We start from the raw sequence: 27,332 nt of genomic DNA, 5'->3' as shown, positions 1-27,332 counted from the left end.
TATTTTAATAAAAACTATGTTTCTAAAAACAGAACAGGCAGAATTGTATTTTTTTTACACAGTCACACTAAATTTTTTAAGTTATAAAGTTCACCTGATATATCAATAAATGATGCCATTACAAAACACAACTTGCCTCACATAGTAAGCCCTCATACGTCTGTCGACAGAACAAATTAAAAAAGTTATGGCTTTTAAAATGCGGAAATCAAAAATAAAACAAATACCGTAACACAGTACCAAAATAGGCTGTGACGTTAAGAGTTTAAGGGGGAATGTCGCCGTTGGGCAATTATAGACCATACCCCCATAGCGTTCTTACTTTATACTGTTAGTGCTGTGAAAATGTAACCCATAATTGCTGATATTAAACACCGTGGCTAGGGGGTAGGGGGAATGCAGTTTGCGTTATAAGAACAAGCTGTGTGCCTGCGGATGATTGTAAGTAAAACCTTATAACATTGTATACTAAGTGCTCATTCACGTGTCTGTTTTTGAAGTCTGCAAAGTGCCAATCCGCAAAACCTGAATACCGGCCGTATGCCTTTCGCAGTTTGCAGAATCGAACATCCTTCAACATGATAGAAATGTCTATTCTTGTCCGCAAATACGGACAAGAATAGGACATGTTCTATCTTTTTTGCTGGGCCACGAAACGGAAATACGGATGCGATAGCACGCGTTGTACTGTCCGCATCTTTTGCAGCCCCATTGAAATGAATGGGTCCGCATCCAATCCAAAAATTAGCGGAACGGATGCGGACCGAAAAATACGGTCATGTGAATGGGCCCTAAAGCAAAGTTCTGTCCAAATCTCTCCCTCCCCATCTGCGATCACCTTTAAAGGGATTCTGTCACCAGATTAAACCCTATTAAGCTAGCTGAAATTAGCACACGACGCAGACGAGGTGAGGAAGCTGGCAGCCTGCGAGCGCCTTTCCCTCACTGCGCCGAAAGCTGAACGGTGCGAGATTTCACCAGAGCACAGGACTGGCAGACAGATGCGAGCGCTGCCTGGCCCTGTCCATCAGGACTTGGAGGGAGGTGACAAAGGTGGGAGACTGAGCCCCCCCCCCCCCCCCCCCCCGCCCTGCTCCTAGAGGCTAATTATCATATTATAAAAGTTTGATTTCTGGTGTTACGGGGGCATAGATAAAATTAGGAATAGGCTAGTTAGGTTTAGCTGACATTAGCACATTGCTAATGTCAGCTAGCTTAATAGGGTTAAATCTGGTGACAGAAACCTTTTAAGTTATTGCTTTATTGTCTTACCAAATAGCCGGCTGACCTCCAGTTATAGAAACCTGCAGTATCTGTGACAGGTGGAATAATTAATGACGGAAGTGAATACAATTACTGGACTGTTATCCCTGACTGTCCCTTGTTTTATCCTAAGCCAGGAATTGAGTCATTGTTCTGGTGTCCCATCTAGGATTGTATTTTCTGCTGAACTGCCCATAGCACTCTATTCTTCTTATTCTGTGGAGTGTGGTAAACTTTAACAAGTATGCAGACTGTACTGACAGAGACCCTTGCAGGGACTGCTCTTGCCTTCTGCTGAAAATATGATGGATTGCATTGTCCATTCATGTCCATGGAGACAGAGGACCTGTAACGACCAGCCATATTGTCAGCACTATAGGCCTGTCAGCTGCTCGGCAGTGTAAACAATAGGAGCAACACGGCAGTGACCAGTAACAAATACGCTCTATTACTTCCAATCATTTAGCTAAGGTTTCATACACATTGGAACAATTAACTGAAAGAATTATACGGGGGTTAACGCCTATCAGTTTGTAAATCTGTTAACTATAGTTTTGGATGGCGCTCAAAAACTAAAAAACTAAAAAACTTTATTGAAATTACAGCGCTAAGCCGGGAGCTCTGTGGTTATGCTGCATGCACGACATCAGAGGCGTGCAGCTATAGGGAACTATTGTTCAACTGATTTAGCTTAGCGCTGCTCCCGATGAAAAGCTGGCGATGTCCAGCATAGAAACGCGTCGAGCCAGATGCTAGATAGTGAATTAAGCTCATAGGGTGATTCCTGGGGGATAGGAGAGTATCCACTATAGGACGGCACTAGGGTGTATGCAGCCTACCAAGAGCCAGGTGATTCAAGTGCGTTAAAGGTGGGGCTCAGGTGGTCAGTAGATTATAGTGCAGTATCGATCTGAAATATTTCAATACATAGAAGCCTATTAACGGGTATATCCCGTGGCATATGGGGATTGGCATATGTAGATAGTGTGGCTTTGTTACCCCATACACCTTGAGCAGTTTGAATTAAAGAGGCAGCCATTTTATCTTTATGTCATTTCAATAAAGTTTTTTGTTTTTGAGCGGCATCCAAAACTATAGTTAACAGATTTCCATACACATTGGTCTAAAGTTGATTACAATTGGCAATTTACCAAATTGGTTGTTCATTGCATGAAATTTAACAACGAATGATTATTTTAGACAAACTGTGACATCGTCATCTGAGAAGAAATCTGCATCCAATAGCTGCTTATCGACCAATCCTTTTTCAGAGAGATTGTTCATCATTAGTCAATGGAGCATGTGTGGCCTGTCGGAACGACAGTATGGACTAAAATGTGTACTGCATTACGATCGTTCATTTGTCAGCCTTTTAACCGGAAACCTTAAATTTGATACTAGACAAATATAGTATTTTTCTCGCTCCACAGGAAGTATGGATGTTGTATATCTGATCCATGTATATTCTCTTCACCTATAGGAAAAGTATACACATACGACTGGAGGTTGATCACTCATCCTACAGATTATAGTGGAGAGATGGAGGGTAAACATTCTCAGTCTCTCAAGTTATCAAAGGTAAGTTCCAACTAATAGCAGATCATTGGAAAATGAGTAATTAATAAGCGATTTTATGCACGCCTGCTCGAACTTATACACATTGACATACTTTGAAATTGTTCTTAATGCTGTGCTATAAGCCAATACATGGATACGTTTGACATACACACACAGAGTGTTTTCAGGCATATACACAGTGTAAGGCTACAGGCCCCCACGGCTCTGGCTCCTGATCCTCCCCTGACAGTTTATAATGGGGAAGAGAAGGATCTGGTAAATTGAATATTTAGGCCCAGTCCTTTTTGTTTTCCCAGGAGATAAGTCAGTACTAAAAGTGTGTGGCAGCTGATCTTGTCTTTCCCCACTGACAACATCTACACGCTTGGTCGAAACAAAAATGTGTATGGGGAAGCCAGGAGTGATAGCTGTTGGCTGTTCAGGAGACAGCTCTTGATCAGGAGACAGCTCTTGAATATATGTGGCCAGCTTAAATGTGATGTGACCATAGCCTTATCAAAAATATGCCTTTTTGTCACCGTAAGGAAAAGGTAAGAGTTATCATGAATCCTTTGAACTATAAAGCTTATATTATACCTGCAGATAATTGTTGAGATCATCGCTAACAAGCGTTCGTATGAAGTATGAACGCTCGTTAGCAATGATCTGGCAGTGTAATACTGCCTCCACAAGCTCGTTCATCGGGTAATTGAAATCTTTTAGCAGGTTTCAAAATCTTCATTTATCGGCGGCAGATCGTGCCGTGTAATCACCATCTGCTGCCAGCAAAAAATGATTCGGCATAAGAGATCGCTTGTCCCCATACTGAGGAAGAGATCGCTGCATTTAATAGCAGTGGTCTTCTCAACAAACGAGCAAGTGATTGGCGAGAAGGAACGTTTCGCTCCCGACAATAGCCTGCATAACCTGCAGGTGTAATATAAGCTTTAAAAGTTGAGAAGACTAAGAAAGAAGCTCCTAGGCTGCGAGACTGGTACAGAGAAGCCAGTCGAATGCAAAGCTTCAAAAGGACTAGATGGTCCAAAGAGAATCATTATGATAAATATGCTCGTATTTGGGACAAATGGATTGTCTTTTTGAAATCGGATAAAATGTCCCAGTTTTTGGAAGGCTAATTTCTCATCTGCGTTTTTGCTGAATACGTCATGGATCAGCAAAAAAGCTTCCGTCATAATACAACCGGCTGCATACGTTATGAACGGATCGGGTTGTATTATCTCTAAAATGGCCACGACGGATCCGTCATTAAAACCATTGTAAGTCAATAGGGGAAGGATCAGTTTTGTTTTTTTATGTCCTAGAAAACGGATCCGGCACCATTGACTTACTTTGTGTGTCATGATGGATCTGTCTTGCTCCACATCTCATGCCGAACAGAAAAATGCTGGAAAAAAAAAAAATGGGGATGCAACCAAACGGGACTGAACGCATTCTGGTGCACTCTGTTTTGTCCAGTTCAGTTTTGTCCCCATTGACAATGAATGGGGACAAAACTGAAGCATTTTCTTCTGCTATTGAGATCCTATGACGGAAAGCGGAGGGGTGAAAGTAGCCTAAGATTATCCTTAAAACTCATTGAAGAGTGCACAATACTCAGATGTCACACTAACTCCCTCTTGCGTTCCTTTTTTTTGTGTTTTTTGTAAACGGATTCAACTGCCAATCTAAGTGATGTTTAGCTATGTATGTCTGATTTATTAAAACTATTCTACAATAGAAGAATGTATAAGCGGTTGAGAAGATTCTGCCCCATAGTTTCTGCACAAATACAAATGAAGAGGGCACGCTGTACTATTTATTCCTGTATTTGTAACGGAGTCTACGACAGGTTCCTATCAGAGCTTCTGAAGCCGATGTTCACATACCCCCATAGTCTTGTATGTTGTAGTGCATAGAATGACTGTAAAAGTCTTCTCACATCCTTCATTCTCAAATTATTGTTCCCCTTCTACCAGCTCACAGCAGGTCTGTACGACTTCAAAGTCATTGTGGATGGGGAGAACGCACACGGAGAAGGGTTTGTTAATGTCACAGTTAAACCAGGTCAGACATCCTTTTAAAATGTACATATGCAAAAGATGGAAATAAGTTGGTGGCCATTTTAACTAAATATATGTACTTCTCATTCTCACAGAACCACGAGTGAACCAACCTCCAGTAGCTATTGTGTCCCCTCGTTATCAGGAAATCTCATTGCCTACTACCTCCACTGTGATTGACGGCAGTCGTAAGTATATTTTATCGGCCTGTCTCTGTCTATAACTAGTGTGGATTCATTTGTGGTCTAAACAGTGATTGGATTCTATGAGCAAATTCCACATGCTGTGGTCAGCGGTATACCTACCTCAGAGGCAGACCATGTAACCGCTATAAGGGTCCATTCACACGTCCGTGGTGTGTTGCGGACCCGCAAATTGCAGATCCGCAACACACCCGGCTGGCACCCCCTATAGAAATGCCTATTCTTATCTGCAGCTGCGGACAAGAATAGGACATGTTCTATCTTTTGCGGAGCTGCGGACTGGAAGTTCGGGGCCGTGCTCTGCAAATGCGGAAGCAGAGAGCACATAGTGTGCTCTCCGCTTCACGTCCGGACCCATAGAGAATGAATAGGTCCGCACCCATTCCGCAAAATTGCAGAATAGGTGCGGACCCATTTGCGGACGTTTGAATGGGGCATAAGGCTTATGTGTGGGAAGGGGAACGAGACTGAACTGCTTCCTGATGTAAAAACTGATCAAAATCCGCCTCCCATTCTTGTCCATATAAGTTCTCGCTGATGATGATTTGGTCGCAGATGATTTGTGTGGATTTCCAGACCACATAGAAAATGCCATTACCCGCGGTGGCTGTCCGCATGTGGATTAGCCCCATTGAATGGGGCAAACACCATAGGCACAGTGCAAACCTGCATCAGAAGCCCATGGGTCAGCAACAGGTTTCTGCCACACTTTCCGCAGTGGATTTTTACTGTGGAAAAATGCGCCATGTCAACATATCCTTACAGTATTTGCCTGCAGCTGTAACGGTCTGTTGCCTACTGCACAAAATGTGAGGCTCCTACTCAGTTCAGTACTAGTTGTGGAACTTCATATACAGTTAGTGCCTCCCAGTGGTGGCTGCATGCACCCAAAAGGTTGTCATTCACTGGGGTTAGCTGCTTTTTATTTTTTTAATTTTTTTATTGATGTCTTTATGACAGCCGATTAATATTAGATTAGTGGGGATCTGACAGCACCTCTGCTAATAAACAGTTTGAAGGGGCCACATCCTCTTCACTGTTGTCTTGTCACCAGGCACAGTTCCATTCTTTTAGTACCACAGCTTCATCCCATTCAAATGGAACTGAGCTACAATGCCAGGCACAGCCACTACTTAAAGTATGGAGCTGTGTCTGATAAACAGTTAAGTGGGTGCATCGGCCTTATCAAACTGCTGATAAGGCGGGGTTGGCACAAGTTGGACCCCTACCAGTCTAATATTAATGGCCTATCCTTAGCATTAGCTATCTGTTTTAAAGAACTGGATAACCCCTTTAAAGAGGCTCTGTCACCAGGATCAACCCTATTAAACCAGGTATATAGCCTAGTAGGGTTGATGTAGCTGAGTAAAATGATACCTGTATTTTTAATTTTTTTTGTAAGTGCCAGTGTTGGGGAGAAATTTAAATTTATATGTAAATGAGCCATTGGAGCACCAAGTGGTAGGCTTACGGGTTGAGCACCACTCCACTGACGACGCTGGTGCTCAATACAGACCCCTCCATTGCTTCAAACGCGCCCTCCTCCCCTTTGACTGACAGCCCTAGACGCTCGCGCATGCGCACTTGTTCATTAACACGGCGCATGTGCATCAGTCTTCTGCTGCTTGCCGAGCAGCGATGATGATCCGTGCCACCCGGAAGTGGAGGCACCGTCAGTTTCATCTGCAGTTCCCTCCACTTCCGGGTGTAGTGACGTCAAAGGTGCGTGCGCACTTATCATCTTCCCTGCTCGGCAAGCAGCACAAGACATGCCATGTTAGTGAATGAGTGCTCAGGTGTGAGAACTCCGCACTAGACGTGAAGTCTAGCGTTGTCAATCTGAGGGATGGGCCTGTGTTTGAAACAATGGAGGCGTCTGTATTGAGCATCAGGGGCTTCGCTGGAGCTGTGCTCAAACTGCATAACCCTGCCTCTTGGTGCTCCAATGGCTCCTTTGCATAAAAATAAAAGTGTAAAATTCTCCCCAACATTGGTACCTACAAAGAAATATAGGTATTATTTTATTCTGCAACATTAACCCTACCAGGCTTATGTACCTGGTTTAATAGGGTTCATCCTGGTGACAGTGCTCTGTCAAAAAAATTAAGTTCCACCCCCTATAAGGATATATTATAGGTACACACTGAAACATCTAGCATATATTTAATTATGAATTCTGTTTTGATTGCAGAGAGCACTGATGATGAGAAAATAGTTATCTACCACTGGGAAGAGCTGAAAGGACCGCTAAGAGAGGAGAAAATCACAGCAGACACTGCCATCTTAAAACTAACAAATCTTGTACCTGGAAATTATACGTTCAGGTAAGACGTTTTGTAGAATTAGAGTTAAAGAGGTTAAGAAAGAAATGCCTGATCGTGATCAGGGGTGGTCCAGGTTTTGAGACACACATACACACACACACCAATCTCTGAAACAAAAATCACAGAAGCACTTTCTCTTCTCACTAGCTGAAAACCGACTTAGGCCTCTTTCACACTACCGTTTTTTTTTTTTCCGTTTTGCGGTCCGTTTTTTGCGTTCCGTATACGGAACCATTCATTTCAATGGTTCCGCAACAAAAAAACGGAATGTGTTCCGTATGCATTCCGTTTCCGTATTTCCGTTTTTCCGTTCCGTTGAAAGATAGAACATGTCCTATATTTGGCCGCAAATCACGGTCCGTGGCTCAATTCAAGTCAATGGGTCCGCAAAAAAAACGGAACACATACGGAAATGCATCCGTATGTCTTTCGTATCCGTTCCGTTTTTTGCGGAACCATCTATTGAAAATGTTATGCCCAGCCCAATTTTTTCAATGTAATTACTGTATATGCCATACGGAAAAACGGAACAACGGAAACGGAACCACAACGGAAGCAAAAAAACGGAACAACGGATCTGTGAAAAACGGACCGCAAAACACTGAAATGGACATACTGTAGTGTGAAAGAGGCCTTATAGACTACTTAATAGTTATTCTCCCTTCTTGTCGGTGCAGGTCTCAGCACCCGAACCCCACTGATCACTCTTACATGTCAAAAGATTTCTGAAACAACTGTTTAAAGGTATTCTGTCAGCAGTTTTTAACAATGCAGAAGTGTTGACATGACTAGGTGGGAGCTGGTGAGAACAGCACAAAAGTACTTTTTGTGGAGCTTTTCTCATCGGTAGTAGTGTGACTATAAAGTTTTATTCTGCTAGATTCTGTCCTGCAAGTGCCCAGGGTGGGGTTTCACTATGAAGATTGGATGCTGTCACTCAGAACAGAGGAGAGCTGAAATTCTTCAGACCCTTTTACTTTATTCACATTTTGTTGTAGCCTTGTGCTAAAATAGAAATACATTCAAGTTTTCCCCCATTATCCTGGACTAAATACCACAGTGTTCGAAATCTTAGCTAAATTATTGAAGAGGAAAAACTAAAATCTTGCATAGACATAAGTATTCAGACCTTTTACTTAGTTGAAGCACTGTTGGCAACAATTACAGTCTCTAGTCTTCTTGGGTATGTTGCCACAAAGTTTGCATACCTGGAGTTGGAGATTTTCTGTCATTCTTCTCTCCAGATCCTCTCAAGATCTGTCAGTTTGGTTGCGGTCCATTGGTTAACAGCCATTTTCAGGTCTCTCCAGAGGTTTTCAATTGGGTTCAAATCAGCGCTCTGGTTGGGCCACCCAAGGACATTCACAGAGTTGTCCCTAAGCCACTCGTGTTTTGCCTTGGCTGTGTGTTTAGAGTCATGTTGGAAGGTAAACCTTTGGCCCAGTCTGAGGTCCAGAGCACTCTGGATCAGGCATTCATTAAGAATATCTCAGTACTTTGCTTTTTTTTTTATCTTTCCCTCTACACTGACCAGTCTTTCTGACACAGCCATTGAAAAATACCCCCACAGCATGATGCTGCCACATTTCACGGTAGGGGTGGTATTGGGCAGGTGATGAGCATTGCCTGGTTTCCAAAAAGTTCAATCTTGGTTTCATCAGACCAGATAATCTTGTTTCTCACAATTTGAGAGTCTTTTTGCTCCTTTCTGGCCACTCTGCCATAAAGCTCAGATTGGTAGAGTGCGACAGTGATTGTTGACAATCTGAACATTTCTCCCATCTGCACACAGGATCTTTCAAGATCAGCAAGAGTGACCATTGGTTCTTGGTCGCTTCTTTTACCATGGCCCTTCTTCCCCGACTACTTAGTTTGGTAGGGTGACCATTCCAGAAAGAGTCTTGGTTGTTCCACACTTCTTCCATTTTATAATTCTAGAGGTCATTGTGTTCTTGCAGCAGACATATTTTTGTACCCTTCTCTAGATCTGTGCCTCCACACAATTTTGTCTTTGTTTTTTCAAAATTATGTCCAGTAAACTCCAAACAAGGTGTAGAAACATCTCAAAGATGATCACGAGAAATGAGAGGCCCCCAGACCTAAACTTCAAGCCTGGTAGCAAAGGGTGTAAATACTTGTGTCCATGTGAAGTTTTACCTTTTCAATAAATTTGCAAAAATTTCTAAAATTTTATTTTATGAGTCCAGATTGATGTGGGAAAACTTGATTTTTTTATTTATTTTATTTTAGCAGAAGGACGCAACATAACAAAATCTAAAAAAGTGAAAGGGTCTGAAGACTTTCCAAGAACATTATATGTCCAGTAGTTTGAACATGTGTAGGCCATGATTATGGAGCATAAGTTAAGCTTATATTAGAGCGGCAGATCAGACAGGCGATTATTAGAAGGGAAGCGTTCCTTCCCGGCAATCACCTGCTCACTATGAGAGAAGACCACTGCTATTACATGCAGTGATCTCCTCCACAGAATGGGGAGGAGCGATCGCTAATGCCACTGCTCTTCCCCATACTGAATCATTGTTTGCCTGCGGCAGATCATGATTAGACACCACAGTCTGCCATCGGCAAACAATGATTTTTCAACCTGAAAGATTCCAATTACCCTATGAAAGAGTTAAGAGTGTTTGCTTGTTCATTGGGTAATCGGCGGCAGTATTACACTGCTAGATTGAACATATTTTGGGGATTATCTGCCAGTGTAATATGAGCTATAGGCAGTATGATCAACAGAAACACAGTAGATTGATTAAATATCATTATGTTTGGTAATGTCTCTCATACTTACTCCTCATCCATTTGACCTTTCTTTATTGTAATCTGCAGGTTGACTGTCGAAGACTCTGATGGTGCAAAAAATTCTACAACTGCCAACTTGACAGTAAACAAAGCTGTTGATTATCCCCCTGTGGCAAATGCAGGAGCTAATCAAGTTATTACACTGCCCAAAAACTCCATTGTCCTGTATGGGAACCTGAGTACAGATGATCATGGTATTGTCAGCTATGAGTGGTCATTAAGTCCCAACAGCAAAGGAAAAGTTATGGAGATGCAGGTGAGATAAAACTGATATGAAGTATGTTTACTTATCTGTCATATGATGAAAATCCTGCACCCATTAGTGAGAAACATTTATAGTCAGTGATCATCCTCATAAACAGAGTTAGGGCTACTTTCACACCTGCGTTGTTGTTTTCTCCGCCAGATCTCAATACCGGAAAAAAAATGTTTCCTTTTAGACTTCATGCATTCTGAATGGAAAGAGATCAGTTCAAGATGCATCAGGATGTCTTACATTCCATCAGCATTCCGTTTTGTGACCAGACACAAAACCGCCACAAGCAGCGGTTTTGCGTATGGTCATAAAAATGGGGGGAAAAAAAGGATCCAGCACTGAAAACAATGTAAGTCAGTGGTGACGGATCCGTTTTTTAGGAGCCTAAAAAGAACAGATCCGTCGCCCATTGACTTTCAATGTCTTTAGTGATGGAGCTGGTTTTTTTTCCATTTTGATTTCACACAACCGCATCCTATTGGAACGGATGCATTATGATGTGCAAAATGAAAACAGATCTGTTTAATTCCGGTATTGGGATCCTCTGCCGCATCTCAATACCGGAATTAACAAGGCAAGTGTGAAAGTAGCCTTAGAAAAAAGCTAGCATTGTTCAGAAGACATTTTCTGCTTTTAATACTAAGGAGAGGTAATAGTGACAGATCCAAGACACAATAAAGATTTTAAAGTAGTTTAAGAAATTAAAGTAGCTGCAGGAAATGGTATAAAAAAATAAATAAATAAGGGAGTCATTTATTAACCTGAAATACGCCTAGATGAGACGGCAGGCCGGTCTCATTCATCATTTTCTACGCCTGGTTTTGGTGTAGAAAATGGTCTAAATGTAAGACGGCTAGGAAGCTGGCTTACGTTTAGACTGGCGCTGGATATGCTGAAGTTATGTGGTGGCCGGCGCCTCTACTTAACTTCAGCGATCCACCACCAGAGCAGGGGCTTTATTAAAACCAGAGTCTAAAATGCTGGGCTTAATAAATTACCCCCTAATTACTTACCTGTTAAATCTTACCTGTCATACTCACCTCACTGATCCACTGCTGCTCCTATTCTAATTTTTATAATTTTTTTACTTCCCCTATAAGGGTACTTTCACACTAGCGTTTTTCTTTACCGGCGCTGAGTTCCGTCCTAGGGGCTCAAATCCGGAAAATAACTGATCGGGCATATCCCCATGCATTCTGAATGGAGAGTAAGGGCTCTTTCACACTTGCGTTCTTTTCTTCCGGAATAGAGTTCCGTCGTCGGGGCTCTATGCCGGAAGAATCCTGATCAGTTTTAGGCTACTTTCACACTAGCGTTCGTCGGTCCGCTCGTGAGCTCCGTTTGAAGGGGCTCACGAGCGGACCCGAACGCAGCCGTCCAGCCCTGATGCAGTCTGAATGGAGCGGATCCGCTCAGACTGCATCAGTCTGGCGGCGTTCAGCCTCCGCTCCGCTCGCCTCCGCACGGACAGGCGGACAGCTGAACGCTGCTTGCAGCGTTCGGGTGTCCGCCTGGCCGTGCGGAGGCGTGCGGATCCGTCCAGACTTACAATGTAAGTCAATGGGGACGGATCCGTTTGAAGATGCCACAATATGGCTCAATCTTCAGGCGGATCCGTCCCCCATTGACTTTACATTGAAAGTCTGGACGGATCCGTACGAGGCTATTTTCACACTTAGCTGTTATATGCTAAAATAATGCAGACGGATCCGTTCTGAACGGAGCCTCCGTCTGCATTATTATGATCGGATCCGTTCAGAACGGATCCGATCGAACGCTAGTGTGAAAGTAGCCTTATCCTAATGCATTCTGAATGGAGTGAAATCCGTTCAGGGTGCATCAGGATGTCTTCAGTTCAGGACCGGAACGTTTTTTTTGGCCGGAGAAAATACAGCATCATTCTGCGCTTTTTGCTCCGGCCAAAAATCCTGAAGACTTGCCGCAAGGCCGGATCTGGAATGAATGCCCATTGAAAGGCATTGATCCGGATCCGGCCTTAAGCTAAACGTCGTTTCGGCGCATTGCAGGATCCGGCGTTTAGCTTTTTCTCAATGGTTACCATGGCTGCCGGGACGCTAAAGTCCCGGCAGCCATGGTAAAGTGTAGCGGGAAGCAGCATACTTACCATCCGTGCGGCTCCCGGGGCGCTCCAGAGTGACGTCAGGGTGCCCCAAGCGCATGGATCACGTGATCGCATGGCACGTCATCCATGCGCATGGGGCGCTCTGACGTCACTCTGGAGCGCCCCGGGAGCAGCGCGGACTGTAAGTATACCGCTCCCCGCTACTACTATGGCAACCAGGACTTTAATAGCGTCCTGGGTGCCATAGTAACACTGAAAGCATTTTGAAGACTGATCAGTCTTCCAATGCTTTCAGTACACTTGCGTTTTTCCGGATCCGGCATGTAATTCCGGCAAGTGGAGTACACGCCGGATCCGGACAACGCAAGTGTGAAAGAGGCCTAATCCGTTAAGGATACATCAGGATGTCTTCATTTCAGTCTTTTTGACTGATCAGGCTTTTCAGAAAACCGTAGCATGCAGTATTTTTACCTCCGGCCAAAAATCCTGAACACTTTGACTGAACGGCCGGATCAGGCCTTTTTCCCATTGACTTGCATTAACGCCGGATCCGGCGCCGTGTGTTCAGTCAAACAGGATCCGGCTTTTGCATGTTAAACCCGAAAAATGTGAAAAAAAAGTTAGTCCATAAATGGCGGATCAGTTTTTTCCAATGCATTTTTACATTGTGATCAAAATCCTGATCAGGATTCAAATGTAATCCGTTTTCACACGTTCTTCCGGATCCGGCGAGCAGTTCCGGTGTCGGAATTGAACGCCGGATTTAAACAACGCTAGTGTGAAAGTAGCCTAAGTCTTTGCTTCCTGCTCCCTCTCGACACAGAAATGTGAACACTCAGCCAATCAGTGGCTGAAGTGGGTCTCTGTTGCAACTAGGGATTGGCTAAGCAGTTCCATTTCCTGTGTCGAAAGAGACCAGGAAGTAGAGGCCGGTAGGGGACCTGGAAGTATTGTAACAGGAGTTGTGAGGTGAGTTATGGCTTTCATTTTTTTTTAAGCCATTCTAACCATTTTTATTTTTTTTAAAGTTACCAGCTGGACAATCCCTTTGAATTCCCCACAGCTCCAGCTTCGGATGTCCCCTCCGGTCTTAATTTTCCTAGCGCAATGATGTGCCTTACATCCATGTGACCAATGCACTAATAAAACAAAATCAATGCTGAAGCAGCGAGGGATAAACAAAAAAGTGTTTTTTTTGTTTGTTTTTTTTTTGTTTTGTTTTTTAATCTTCCGGTGCCAAGTTATCCCCTGTCCACAGGATGTTCCAGTGGTCAGATTCACACCGATCAGTTGGTTATCTTCTATCCTGTGGATGGGGATTATTTGAACACTTGGCACAACCCCTTTAATCTTTTGGACAACCCCTTTTAATGGCATTTGACATTGATTACTTTTTCTCTTTGATTAGGTGAATTGCTGCAATTGGCACAGAGTTCATCAGTTTTCTTTGTAAAACATGCTTATTGCAGTCAGTATAAATATCTGAATCTCGGAAAACCCCTCTAAATTAAATACATTTTCCGAGATTCTGATATTTATGACCTATCCTCATCTGCCATTGGGTGTATGCAGCTCAGTCCCATTCACTTTAATGGTTCTAGGCCACGTGACAGGTGAACGTGACATCTGTGGCCTAGGAAGAGGCCTCTTAAATAAATTGATCAGCTAGGGTCTCGTGTGTTGGACCTCTGCTGATCTGAAATTGATTACCTATCCTGAGGATAAGTAATCAATGTCACAATCTCTGAAAACCCCTTTTAAAGGCACCCTGTCACCATAAAAAAAAATGCAATCTGCAGACGGCATGTTATAGAGCAGGAGGAGCTGAGCAGACTGATATATAGATTTATTGGAAAAGATTCAGCAGAAGTAGTAATTTTTCATCTAAGCCCTCTGCTCTTTCTGAGGTTAGTAGTCATGTCAGCAGGTCCTAATTTATAGTTATTCAAAGGTATATCTGCACACATACCCATACAGTGAGCGTTGTCCGTCTCTAATTGGGACCGCCTACTGGACTCCTATACCCAGAATGACCCAGCGGGTTTAACTGAATAAAATACTGGTTTAACTGAACCTTTTCACACACAGCTGAATATTGTTCAGCTCGCCCTGCGCTATAACAATCTGCCTGCCTACATTTTCAACATTTCTAATTTCTAGCCTTAACTGCTAAAAATGACAATTAAGAGAGCCACACACACACATGCGGCCAGCTGCCACTGGACAGGAACCCTGTATTATCAATGTCCCACCTTTTGGGACTCCTGCATATAAAATGCCTGTAACGGGGTTACTACTTTGGGACTAGGGGTCTGTATTTTCACTATCTCTGTAAAACAAAGAGAATGAATACAGTTGAAGACATGTTTCCATCATGCAGGGTGTCCGAACATCGACTCTCCAGTTGTCTGTACTGCAAGAAGGTGACTACACATTTCAGCTCACTGTGACGGACTCTGCAGGACAGCAGTCTACAAGTGAGGTGACCGTAATTGTTCAGCCTGGTAAGACCCATGTGAGGAAGGGTTAATAGAAGTAATTATTATATTAGTTGTCTTTAAATTTGTAAACCATGCCATGTCTTAATGTTACAGAAAACAACAAGGCTCCTCAAGCTGATGCTGGCCCAGACAAAGAGCTCACCCAACCTGTAGACAGTACAACTCTGGATGGCAGCCGAAGTACAGATGACCAGAAGATTGTTTCCTATCTTTGGGTGAAAACTCAGTGCGTATCTGCGTTCACTGCAGTGAATTCTAGAATGGGCAACATAGGCAGTCTTACTATTGGAGAATTTTGATAAATGGGGCCCATAGTTATAGGTAACTCGGATAAGCACAGTCAGAAATAATAAACATGGCACTAGTTAAAGGGGGTCTCTGGGATTTACATATTGATGACCTATCCTCACGATATGTTATTAATATGAGTTTTGCAGGGGCCTAACTCCTGGCACCCTCGCCAATGAGCTGTTTAAGGAAGCTGCGGCGCTCACTAGTCTCCTCGCAGCTTACCAAGCACAGCACCTTATATTGAATAGTGGCTGTGCTTGGTATCGCAGCTCAGCCCCATTTACTTGCCTTGTGACCAATGAATGTGACGTCACATGGCTTATGAAGAGGTCTATGCGCTCACAGAGCACCGCAGGCCATTCATACAGCTGATCTCTGAGGCTCTCAGGACCCCGCCGATCTGATCTTGATGACCTATCCTGAGGATAGGCCATCAATATGTAAATCCAAGAAGCCCCTTTTAAAGGATATGGACACCTGTTGTAAAAAAAAAAAAGAAAAGTACACTAATTTATTTTGTAGAGAAAATTATTTCTCCAATAGGTTCTATTTATCTATCTTTTTTTCATTTTTGTTCTACAGCCTGCGGTGCTTTCTCAGTGAGTTTACAGAGAATCCGTCATCTGATGGATTTTCTGTAACTCCTCTTGTGCACACAGGAGCGCGCACTGTCTCCCTCTCTCTTTCCCCCCCTCCCCCTCCAGTCAGGAGTGCTGTATCAGAAGCTGCCAGCTCTGGCACACATGAAACCCCCCCCCCCCCCCCCACAGACACCTCTTTCACCAGGAGCAGCTCCAGACTACATTGTGGTTACAGGACCTGTAGTGATGTCACAGTCATGTGATCAGCCATGTGTGTGTGTGTGTGAGGAGTTAGGGGAACACAGGCTAGATGTAGGACTGTGCTGGTGGAGAATGCAGAGGTACTTTATGTATAGAAGGTGTGTATAAAGCAGGGCTATGTCAGTGTAACCAGTCTATTAGACAGTTTTCTGTGTGTAATGTGCACACAGTAGTTCTATCTGTGTAATGGACATGTAGCAGAGCTGTGTGTGCAATGTGTACAGCAGCGTCAGGTGGGCGCCGTGTACGGCAGCAGTGGTCTTATGTTTAGTGTATGATGTTTTATTTCTGCAAGGGAGACTAACAATGGTTTCCCTGCAGAAATATCAACCTCATAACGTTATGTGGGCCTATGCATTATATACAGGTCCTTCTCAAAAAATTAGCATATTGTGATAAAGTTCATTATTTTCTGTAATGTACTAATAAACATTAGACTTTCATGTATTTTAGATTCATTACACACCAACTGAAGTAGTTCAAGCCTTTTATTGTTTTAATATTGATGATTTTGGCATACAGCTCATGAAAACCCAAAATTCCTATCTCAAAAAATTAGCATATCATGAAAAGGTTCTCTAAACGAGCTATTAACCTAATCATCTGTATTAACTAATTAACTCTAACTCTAAACACCTGCAAAAGATTCATGAGGCTTTTAAAAACTCCCAGCCTGGTTCATTACTCAAAACCGCAATCATGGGTAAGACTGCCGACCTGACTGCTGTCCAGAAGGCCATCATTGACACCCTCAAGCAAGAGGGTAAGACACAGAAAGAAATTTCTGAACGAATAGGCTGTTCCCAGAGTGCTGTATCAAGGCACCTCAGTGGGAAGTCTGTGGGAAGGAAAAAGTGTGGCAGAAAAAGCTGCACAACGAGAAGAGGTGACCGGACCCTGAGGAAGATTGTGGAGAAGGATCGATTCCAGACCTTGGGGGACCTGCGGAAGCAGTGGACTGAGTCTGGAGTAGAAACATCCAGAGCCACCGTGTACAGGCGTGTGCAGGAAATGGGCTACAGGTGCCGCATTCCCCAGGTCAAGCCACTTTTGAACCAGAAACAGCGGCAGAAGCGCCTGACCTGGGCTACAGAGAAGCAGCACTGGACTGTTGCATGTCATTCGGAAATCAAGGTGCCAGAGTCTGGAGGAAGACTGGGGAGAGGGAAATGCCAAAATGCCTGAAGTCCAGTGTCAAGTACCCACAGTCAGTGATGGTCTGGGGTGCCATGTCAGCTGCTGGTGTTGGTCCACTGTGTTTTATCAAGGGCAGGGTCAATGCAGCTAGCTATCAGGAGATTTTGGAGCACTTCATGCTTCCATCTGCTGAAAAGCTTTATGGAGATGAAGATTTCATTTTTCAGCACGACCTGGCACCTGCTCACAGTGCCAAAACCACTGGTAAATGGTTTACTGACCATGGTATTACTGTGCTCAATTGGCCTGCCAACTCTCCTGACCTGAACCCCATAGAGAATCTGTGGGATATTGGGAAGAGAAAGTTGAGAGACGCAAGACCCAACACTCTGGATGAGCTTAAGGCCGCTATCGAAGCATCCTGGGCCTCCATAACACCTCAGCAGTGCCACAGGCTGATTGCCTCCATGCCACGCCGCATTGAAGCAGTCATTTCTGCAAAAGGATTCCCGACCAAGTATTGAGTGCATAACTGAACATAATTATTTGAAGGTTGACTTTTTTTGTATTAAAAACACTTTTCTTTTATTGATCGGATGAAATATGCTAATTTTTAGAGATAGGAAATTTGGGTTTTCATGAGCTGTATGCCAAAATCATCAAAATTAAAACAATAAAAGTCTTGAACTACTTCAGTTGGTGTGTAATGAATCTAAAATATATGAAAGTCGAATGTTTATCAGTACATTACAGAAAATAATTAACTTTATCACAATATGCTAATTTTTTGAGAAGGACCTGTATATGAATTACCACCTCGTACTCCTCCTCGGCTAAAAATACTCCTCAAAATTGTTAAGAGGAGTATTTTTACTTTTCTGGAAAAAATGTAGTGTGACCTTTGCTGTCAGCTGTAAAATACAGCTGACAGTCTGCTTTAGACTGCAGACATAACACCTTCCATGCCATGGCCCTTAGGGACCGCTGTACAGAAGGGGCTAACCATTGGGCCTCTGCTCTGCTGTGTAGGATGGCCGTTCTCACCTCCATACAAGCCGTCAACCCCCTCCCTTTCAGGATTGCAACAAGCCCCCCTTCCCCCTCCCCCCGGCAGTTTAAACCCTATCACGTCGCTGCTGCAGCCCGATGCTTGAAGGGTAAACTGAGGGAGGGAGCACCCATCCCCATCGAGCCGCTGCTCTGCTGTAGCAGCGTCCCGATGGTTACCATGGCAACCGGGCACCTTCACAGGCATCCAGATTGCCATGGTATAGCTTACTGTGAATGACAATACGCTGCAGTACACAGTACAGTGTATTGCAGTATATTGTAGAGGCATCAGACGCACTGGATCTTCAAGAACCAAGTGGGTCTGAGTCAAAAACGTGTTTAAAAGTAAAAAAAAAAAAATCTAACGTCTTCCTAAATCCATACATATAATTGGTTAAAAATTATAAACACTAAACATGTTTGGTATCGCCACGTCAGTAAAGACATGATCTATTAAAGGATCACGTACTTTTACCACATGGTAAACGCCATAAAAAAAAAAGATGGAATTGCAATTTTGCCCACCGCACTTCCCACAAAATGGTATAAAACGTGATCAAAAGAGTCATATGTACCCCAAAATAGTACCAAACAAAACCCCTACCTAAGACAATCGCCTAAAAAATAAAAAATATATGGCTTTGAGAAAATGGAGACACTAAAACCTTATTTTTTTTTATTTTTTTTTGTTTAAAAAATGTTTTTATTGTCTAAAACCAAAAAATATGATTATATATATATATATATATATATATATATATATATATATATATATATATATATATATATATATATATATATATATAATATAATCTCTATCATATTAGGTATCGCAGCATCAGTAACAACCTGCTTTATAAAAATATCACATGAGCTAACCCGTCTGGTGAACGCCGTTAAAAAAAAAAAAAAAAAAAAAAAAAAATCGTGCCAAGAAGTTATTTTTCATCGCCTTACAACACAAAAAGTGTAATACCAAGCGATCAAAAAGTCATATGTGCCCTAAAATCGTATCAATCAAACTGTCATCTGATCCCGCAAAAAAATTTGCTTCTACCTAAGACAATCGCCCAAAAAATGAAAACAATATGGCTTTCAGGAAATGGAAACACAAAAACATAATTTTTTTGTTTTTCCAAAAATGTTTTATTGTGTAAATCCCCCCAAAAAATAGACATATTAGGTGTCGCCGCAACGTTAAGACCTGCTATATAAAAATATCACATTATCTACTCTGTAAAAAAACTAACAATAAAAACTGCCAGAACAGCCATTTTTTGGTATAGTTGCCTCATAAAAAGGGTAATATTGAAGTGGCAGCACTTCAGGCCAAATATAAATATGGAGGTGCAGGCCAATGGATCCGGCAACAAATCCAGGACAATATAAGAATTAAAAAATATGGCAGCAGTCTCACAAAAAATGAGTGAAAAGAAAAATACTTTATTCACCCCTGTGGTCGCAACTAGGGAGGAGCGAACTTGTGTTTCAAGTTTGGCGAAAAAGGTTCGGGTTATGTAAGAATTCCGTTATGGATTCTGCTACCATGGACCATAACTAAGAGTCCATTCACACATCCACATAATGGGTCCACATCTGTTACGCAATTTTGCGGAAGGGGTGCGGACCCATTCATTTTCAATGGGGCCACAAAAGATGCGGACAGCACCACCATGTGCTGTCCGCATCCGCACTTCCGTTCCATGGCCCCGCTAAAAAAAATAGAGCATGTCCTATTCTTGTCCGCAGCCACGGACAAGAACAGGCATTTCTATCGTAGTACCGGCCATGTGCGGTCCACAAAATTCGGAATGCACATGGCCGGTGTCCTTGTTTTGCAGATACACAATTTGCAGACCGCAAAACGGTTGCAGACGTGTGAATGGACCCTATGGTCCGTGGTAGTGGAATCCATAACGGAATTCTTAGATAACCTGAACCTTGTACGCTGAACTTGAAACACTAGTCGCAACGTTTTAGCTCATTCCACAAATTATGTGAAAAAAAATTATAAATAAAAATTGTGAAAAAAATTATAAAGAATAATTTGAAAACGAAATAAAAATAAAATACAAATAAGATAAAATTAATTAAATATGTGTAATTTTTTTTTTTGAATATTATAAAAAAAAAATCCATAAAAAAAAGGAAAGTGCAGTGTTCAGTCTTTTTATGACCATTTGGGGAACATATTATGTGGCAAAAATATATTTAAAAAAATAAATAAAAAGGAATAAAAAAAAATACAAATAAATAAAATACAAATTAAAGAAAAAGGGAAAAAGTGCTAAATAATAGTGTTCAGTGTCCCCCAACAGACTTTTTATGACCTCTAGGGGGACATATTATGTGGCAAAAATATATAAAAAAAAAAAAAAAGTAATAAACCAAATATATAAAAAAATATTATTAAAATACAAATAAAAGTAAAAAAGAAAAGGTGCAAATAAAAAAAAAAAAAGGGTCAGTGTCCCCCAAAGGTCTTTTTATGACCCATATCATGTAGCAGAAATATATTAAAAATTAAGTTAAAAAAAAAAAGATTAAAAAAAGAGAATAAAATTCATAAAAGAAAAAACACCCACACCAACCAAAACAATCACCATTACGGCCCCATTCACATGAAACTATACATATTATATAACAAAACTGGCCTACACGAAATAGGGAACTAATTATAATAATTTATTTTGGAGTCAGTTTGCATATTTAAAGAATAAGGAGCTCTAGTTTGAAAAGAAATACTTAAAAAAATGTTTTGTACAGTTTCCCCCAAATAAAACTACTAAAAAATAAATTATAAAGCCCTATGTGTCACGTAAAAAATTGTTGCAAAAATTATTTTGGTAGTTCAACAGATAAAATAGTTACAGCCGTTTGAACCACTTGTGCTAAATGACAAAGTGTCAGGTCATTAAAGGGTTAACCAATTAGCTCCTTCCCCCACTAGTAAGTTAAAGCGCTTACTGGTTATTGCAGGGCCCCTATAACTGGGGGCAGGAGGCGGTAATAACCAGTGAGTGCCGTCATCTGCAGTGAAGGAAAGTGTTTACTGGTTATTGCAGGGCCCCTATGACTGGGGGCAGGAGGTGGTAATAACCAGTGAGTGCCGTCCTCTGCAGTGAAGGAAAGCGCTTACTGGTTATTGCAGGGCCCCTATAACTGGGGGCAGGAGGCGGTAATAACCAGTGAGCGTCATCCTCTGCAGTGAAGGAAAGCGCTTACTGGTTATTGCAGGGCTCCTATAACTGGGGGCAGGAGGCGGTAATAACCAGTGAGCGCCATCCTCTGCAGTGAAGGAAAGCGCTTACTGGTTATTGCAGGGCCCCTATAACTGGGGGCAGGAGGCGGTAATAACCAGTGAGCGCCATCCTCTGCAGTGAATGAAAGCGCTGATTTATGAATAGGATGGAAGGCAGGATGGAAGGAAATGTCGCCACTTTTCCAGTTTCTGCAGCATGGCCCCTGAAACAAAAGGTTCATACTTGCCTGCTCCACGCCACTCTGGTCCTCTGAACTGCCACCATCTTCTGGTCCCCGCACTGTTTACACCTATCAGTGCATGGCCATAGTCACATGCACCTCTCCAGCCAATGACTGGCTTTAGCAGTGACATGCTGCTTGTGGCCACATCACCACTGAAGCCAGTCATTGCCTGGTGAGGTGCATGTGACCATGGCCATGCACTGACAGGTGTAAACAGCGTAAGGACCGTAAAATGGGGGCAGCGCAGAGGACCAGAGCGGCGGGGAGCAGGTAAGTATAAGGCTGGGTTCACACTTGAGCGTTGCGCAAACGCGCGTTTACGCACGTTTTGACGCGCATTTTTATGCGCGTTTTTGTAATAGTAAACGCGCGTTTGACGCGCGTTTGTGTGATTCACTACAGTGTCCTATGGCCACAAACGCCCCAAAAGTCGCTCATGTACTTTTGGAGCGTCGGGCGTTTTACAGCGCGATCGTACGCGCTGTAAAACGCCCAAGTGTGAACCATTCCCATAGGGAATCATTGGTTTCTCCTTGTTGAGCGTTTTACAGCGCGTAGGAACGCGCTGTAAAACGCTCAGGTGTGAACCCAGCCTTACTGATCGGTTTCAGGGGCCATTCTGCAGGACGATATTCTGGACAATTACTGGGAAACGGTGTTCATAGGAGTGCTCATATCTTATAACTGGTCGGTATAATCGGTATAATCGTTTATCATTCGATAAACAAGGAATCGTTCGTTCGTCGGCTGATTTGCATATTTTATCGGGATGAAAGATTTACAGTTATCGGCAGCACATCTCTCTGTGTAATCAGGGATTGGCTACCAATAATCAATATAACTAAATAAAGGCAGAATGACTGTGCTAGTGATCATTCCTCCCCAATCACTTTGCATTGGCTTGTGTAATACACTGATGCAAATGAGCGCCAATCGACATGTTTATTATTTGCGGCCCCTTGAAATAGAGCGATGTGACAATGCGGCCAAAAAAGGTTGTGCACCCCTGGTAATACAGCAACAGGCGGCACTCACCAATGTAGAAAATGTGTTCCTTTATTGTCTCCAAAAACACCATATACATACATGAGGCAGGGGGCGGAACAACTTCTATGCAGTCAAACAAAGCAGCGACAGACGTTTTGCGCACTCGCGCTTCCTCAGGCCACTGACATCATCGCGCTACTTGCGTGCTCCGTTTAAATGTTGCTCAACAGGGTTGTCGTAGTGACAGCTGACGCTACCCCGTCCCAACATATTTTGTAAAAGTTCATCAAAGCAAACAAATTAAAAACAAAAAAACACAATATATAGACAGATCATCTTATTCATAGAAAAACACTAAGATCATTCTTATCATTAATGCATACCGGGTCCATTGATCTGGAGCGAATAATCCACCTTGCTTCCTTTTATAGCTGTAGGCGATGTTTATCTCCCCCTTGTGGGGAGTTCGGGACATGCCGATCCCTGAGAAACTTAGAAAGCTTGGATTTCCTCCATGTGCTTCCCTCATATGGTCTATCAACCTGGGGCATCCTTTTCCTGATCTAATCGAATTCACATGTTCCTTGAATCTCTCATACATGCATCTGATTGTTTTACCTATATAGATATTTTTAATTTGTTTGCTTTAACGAGCTTTTACAAAATATGTTGGGACGGGGTAGCGTCAGCTGTCACTATGACAACCCTGTTGAGCAACATTTAAATGAAGCACGCAAGTAGTGTGATGTCAGTGGCCTGAGGAAGTGCACGTGCGCGAAACGGCCGTCGATGCTTTGTTTGACTGCATGGAAGTTGTTCCGCCCTGCCTCATGTATATGGTGTTTTTGGAGACAATAAAGGAACACATTTTCTACATTGGTGAGTGCTGCCTGTTGCTGTATACTAACTCAGAGAATTTTATATATATATTTCATACACAATGCTATGTACACATAGAAGTACAAAGTGGGGGAGATTTATCAAAACTGGTGTAAAGTAGAACTAGCTTAGTTGCCCATAGCAACCAATAAGATTCCACCTATTATTTTTTTTCACAGCTTCATTGGAAAATAAAAGGAGGAATCTGGTTGCTGTACTAATCTGTGTGGGAAAAGTGACCGCTCACTGTGCGGACTGCACACAATACTGTGTTCAGAAGAGAGTGTATGTAGTGAGAGCTGTCAGTAATGAGATCTATATAACGCCATGGTTCTGACTGTAGATCGCTGCACTAACGTTATCGGCAGAAATATCTATTGTGTCTACAAATAATGGCCAATCTACAGAATGGAAAGTGAGACATAGATCTGCTGATTACAGGCTGTAGCATACTGTAAGACTCACCATGTTGTGGATTGGAATGAAATATTACAAGTTCCAGCAGCCTATATGTAAGTGGCTGCTAGCTGTGCTGTGTAACAGGATATGGGGGCGGGGCAGCAGACTTGTGCTGGCGCATGTGAAATCAACAGGAACACCCACAGATTCTCACAGGAGATGATGGCACAGAGCAAAACTCATAGAAGAGCATCTGAAGCAAAACTGATACCAGTAAAGTGCAATTTTATTATGTGCTGCATTACAGTAAGATATGGGGTTATTCATTTTTAGTGCACAAGGGTGTCCATAGCCTTTAAAGCGTTATTTCATTTTTTTTTTGTTTTATAGTAATTTATTTATAGAATAGGAAATAATACAGCTTTACAATTATTTCAGACTTTGTTTACTGAGACCCTGCTTTCTTCTGGCCTTCTTCCTGTTGTGGAGGCATTTGGCCCCTGGTGGTGTCTCCACCATGCAAGCTGGGTCTTGCGTGCATCCATCTGGTCCCCCGTGGTAGCTGCAAGTACTTATGCCCCCCACTGGCTACCCTGAGCCTCCATAAAGAGAAATACTGTATGAGTAATGCAAATCCTATCACTGCAAGACTGAGCCCTCCAGCCTTGCTCCTATAAGTTACATACAGATAAGACACTTGGACAGATTTACTAATGCTAAGTGTAAACTAGACAGTCTAAATGTACCAGATGTTTTTACAGTTTCTGATGCTGGATGATAAATGTGATACACATTTGGACTGTCTAGAGTCTAGACAAACTTTCAACACCTATTAGTTGGCTTACTTACGTTACAGCAGAATTGTGCACCACAATTTTGGCGCATACAAGTTTGGAAGAGGGCCTAATGGTGTCCAAAACACCTAATAAATGTGGTGCAAAGCATGTTGGCCAGTTTTTTTGGAACAAATTGCGACAGAATTCTAGCACATTTTGAGCTCTCTAAATAAATTATAGCAGTGTATCAGACATATTACACACCTAAAAAGTTCACAATGGTGAATAATGAGAAGGGCCTTATATACACCCCTTGTCTGAGGCAGGGACCAGTGATGCATGTATTAGCTGGGTGTATCGCCTAATGCCATGACTCCCATTGTGCCATGGAAGCATGGTGGTTGTAGCGAACATCAGCTAGGGAGTCATATATGGCTGCAAACAACTGATATGGATGGTGTATTACTAACAGAATGGTTCCTGCTACATCTCTGACCTTTTGGCTGCTATATCTTTGTTTTATTAATAAGTACGCTTCTTTTCAATTCAGGGGGCTGGAAGGTGTGAAAATCGAAAATTCCAACAGCAGCATTGCCACAGTTACTGGCCTGCAGGTTGGAAAGTATGAGTTTACACTGACTGTTACAGATGAGCGAGGCTTACAAGACAAGGCCATCGTCAGTGTGATTGTGAAGGAAGGTGAGTACTTGGTATGGGGGCTTTTCTACTGGGATTGTACTGCACTTGTTCTGCGTTTATACATCATCACTCATATCCAGGGAGTGTGTCTAGCATTGCGGCTTAGCACATTCAATTGAAGACACATCCTATGTTTAACAGTGGTTTTATTTCTAGTAAAAAAAAAAAAAAAAAAAAGCCGACCAAGTATTAGCAGGGCACATATATGTTTTTCATATTACTATTGTTATAATTATCCCTTACAGAAATTAATAAACCGCCAGTGGCAAAGATTGCAGGAAATGTTGTCATTACATTGCCAACCAACACAGCAGAACTGGATGGTTCGAAATCCACGGATGATAAGGGCATTGTCAGCTACCAATGGCAGCGAGATGAAAGCAGCCCAGCAGCTGGGGTGAGCCGAATTATAATGAATTATTGGTATATTGACATGCAGTGTAAATGGAAGACTGTTTCAGCTAGTTTTAAGGTGCTCATATACTTTCAATAACTGTCAGATAAAATAATGTTTAATTCGTCCAATCATTCTCTCCTCCGACATCATCTCTTGGTGGACAGGTGGGAGCTCCTCATATACATATATATATATATATATATATATATATATATATATATATATATATATATATATATATATATATATATATATATATATATATATATATATATATAGTCTCCTGGTTCTGCTGAAAAAAACACGAATATGTATGGAAGTAATTTGTACAAATTGATTCGTTCATCCAAAAGAGTTCTTGAGCAGTGAGGGGCTGTCCCTGCTGCTAAGGAGACTACCCCTGCTTCTTGGTTGACATCTCACCCGGCCCTGACTATCTTGCTTGTGCTGCTACTCGGAGAAGAAGTACGAGATAGTCATGGTCGGGGGAGATGTCCAGCTCTGTCAGTCAAGCAGCAGGGGGGAGTCTCTTGAGCACTGCTCAAAACTGTTTTTGATGAATGAATCGATTCGTACAAATTATGGAAGTCTTTATACTAGGACTACATGGTGACTTTGGCTGTGCGATATGTGTAGCTCCATATTGCACAAAGAACAGAAAGGTGCAGTTTGCTTATATAAAACAGCAAAGAACAATTAGGAAATATATTGATAACCTGTGAAAATAGAAAAAAAAAAGTCAGTTTAGTACTTGCATCAGTTCTTATCTGTCATTAGGCCGGTGGCCTTGAAAAAGAGACATTTGTTCCTTTTGTATGTACAGATTCAATTGAAATATAAACCTGCACATAGTAGTAAATGGATGTGAAAAGATTGCTAGATTTTCTAAATGTCAAACTCCATATTATTAAGGAGTATGTACCGTGCGTTGCCTTGTCATCTAGCGCTTTCCAGCGGGTATATGAAAGTAAAATATTTGCATTGCTACCGGCTCTTGGTTTCACACAGTATATTCAGCAGCTTGTAAATCACTCATCGAAGTGTTTGATCGCCACTGTTCTTCCAAACATCTCAAGTGAGGCATTAGATTGCGAGGCGACAGTGTGGAAAAGGCGGTGATGTGGCAGTCATTAAGGTTCACAGAAGTTTTTTCCTTGCAGGAAGTGCTGAGTGACTCTGATCATCATGCAGTCCTGTTCCTCTCTAACCTTGTTGAAGGAACCTACACCTTTCACCTGAAGGTGACTGATGGCAAAGGAGAGAGTGATAATGACAGAGCTACCGTAGAGGTGAAGCCAGGTGAGTGATGTCCTCAAGCTATGGCA

At 42.3% G+C, this 27,332-nt stretch overlaps 1 protein-coding gene across 2 annotated transcripts in view; it reads left to right on the top strand.

Moving 5' to 3' along the window:
• Positions 1 to 27,332, top strand: part of KIAA0319L (KIAA0319 like) — a 94,081-nt gene that overhangs the window by 38,404 nt on the left and 28,345 nt on the right. For both annotated transcript variants that reach the window (XM_044287628.1, XM_044287627.1), the window contains exons 7-16: positions 2,744 to 2,841; positions 4,797 to 4,884; positions 4,976 to 5,068; positions 7,275 to 7,407; positions 10,252 to 10,480; positions 14,944 to 15,067; positions 15,158 to 15,290; positions 25,462 to 25,610; positions 25,856 to 26,007; positions 27,168 to 27,306. In XM_044287628.1, the coding sequence (XP_044143563.1) occupies positions 2,744 to 2,841; positions 4,797 to 4,884; positions 4,976 to 5,068; positions 7,275 to 7,407; positions 10,252 to 10,480; positions 14,944 to 15,067; positions 15,158 to 15,290; positions 25,462 to 25,610; positions 25,856 to 26,007; positions 27,168 to 27,306 (1,338 nt within the window). The remainder of the gene's footprint in view (positions 1 to 2,743; positions 2,842 to 4,796; positions 4,885 to 4,975; positions 5,069 to 7,274; positions 7,408 to 10,251; positions 10,481 to 14,943; positions 15,068 to 15,157; positions 15,291 to 25,461; positions 25,611 to 25,855; positions 26,008 to 27,167; positions 27,307 to 27,332) is intronic.

Source organism: Bufo gargarizans, chromosome 3 (genome assembly GCF_014858855.1).
Source record: "Bufo gargarizans isolate SCDJY-AF-19 chromosome 3, ASM1485885v1, whole genome shotgun sequence".
NCBI classification, from domain to species: Eukaryota; Metazoa; Chordata; class Amphibia; order Anura; family Bufonidae; genus Bufo; species Bufo gargarizans.
Note: the sequence above shows the minus strand (reverse complement) of the source record. Positions and strands in the feature narration are given on the sequence as shown.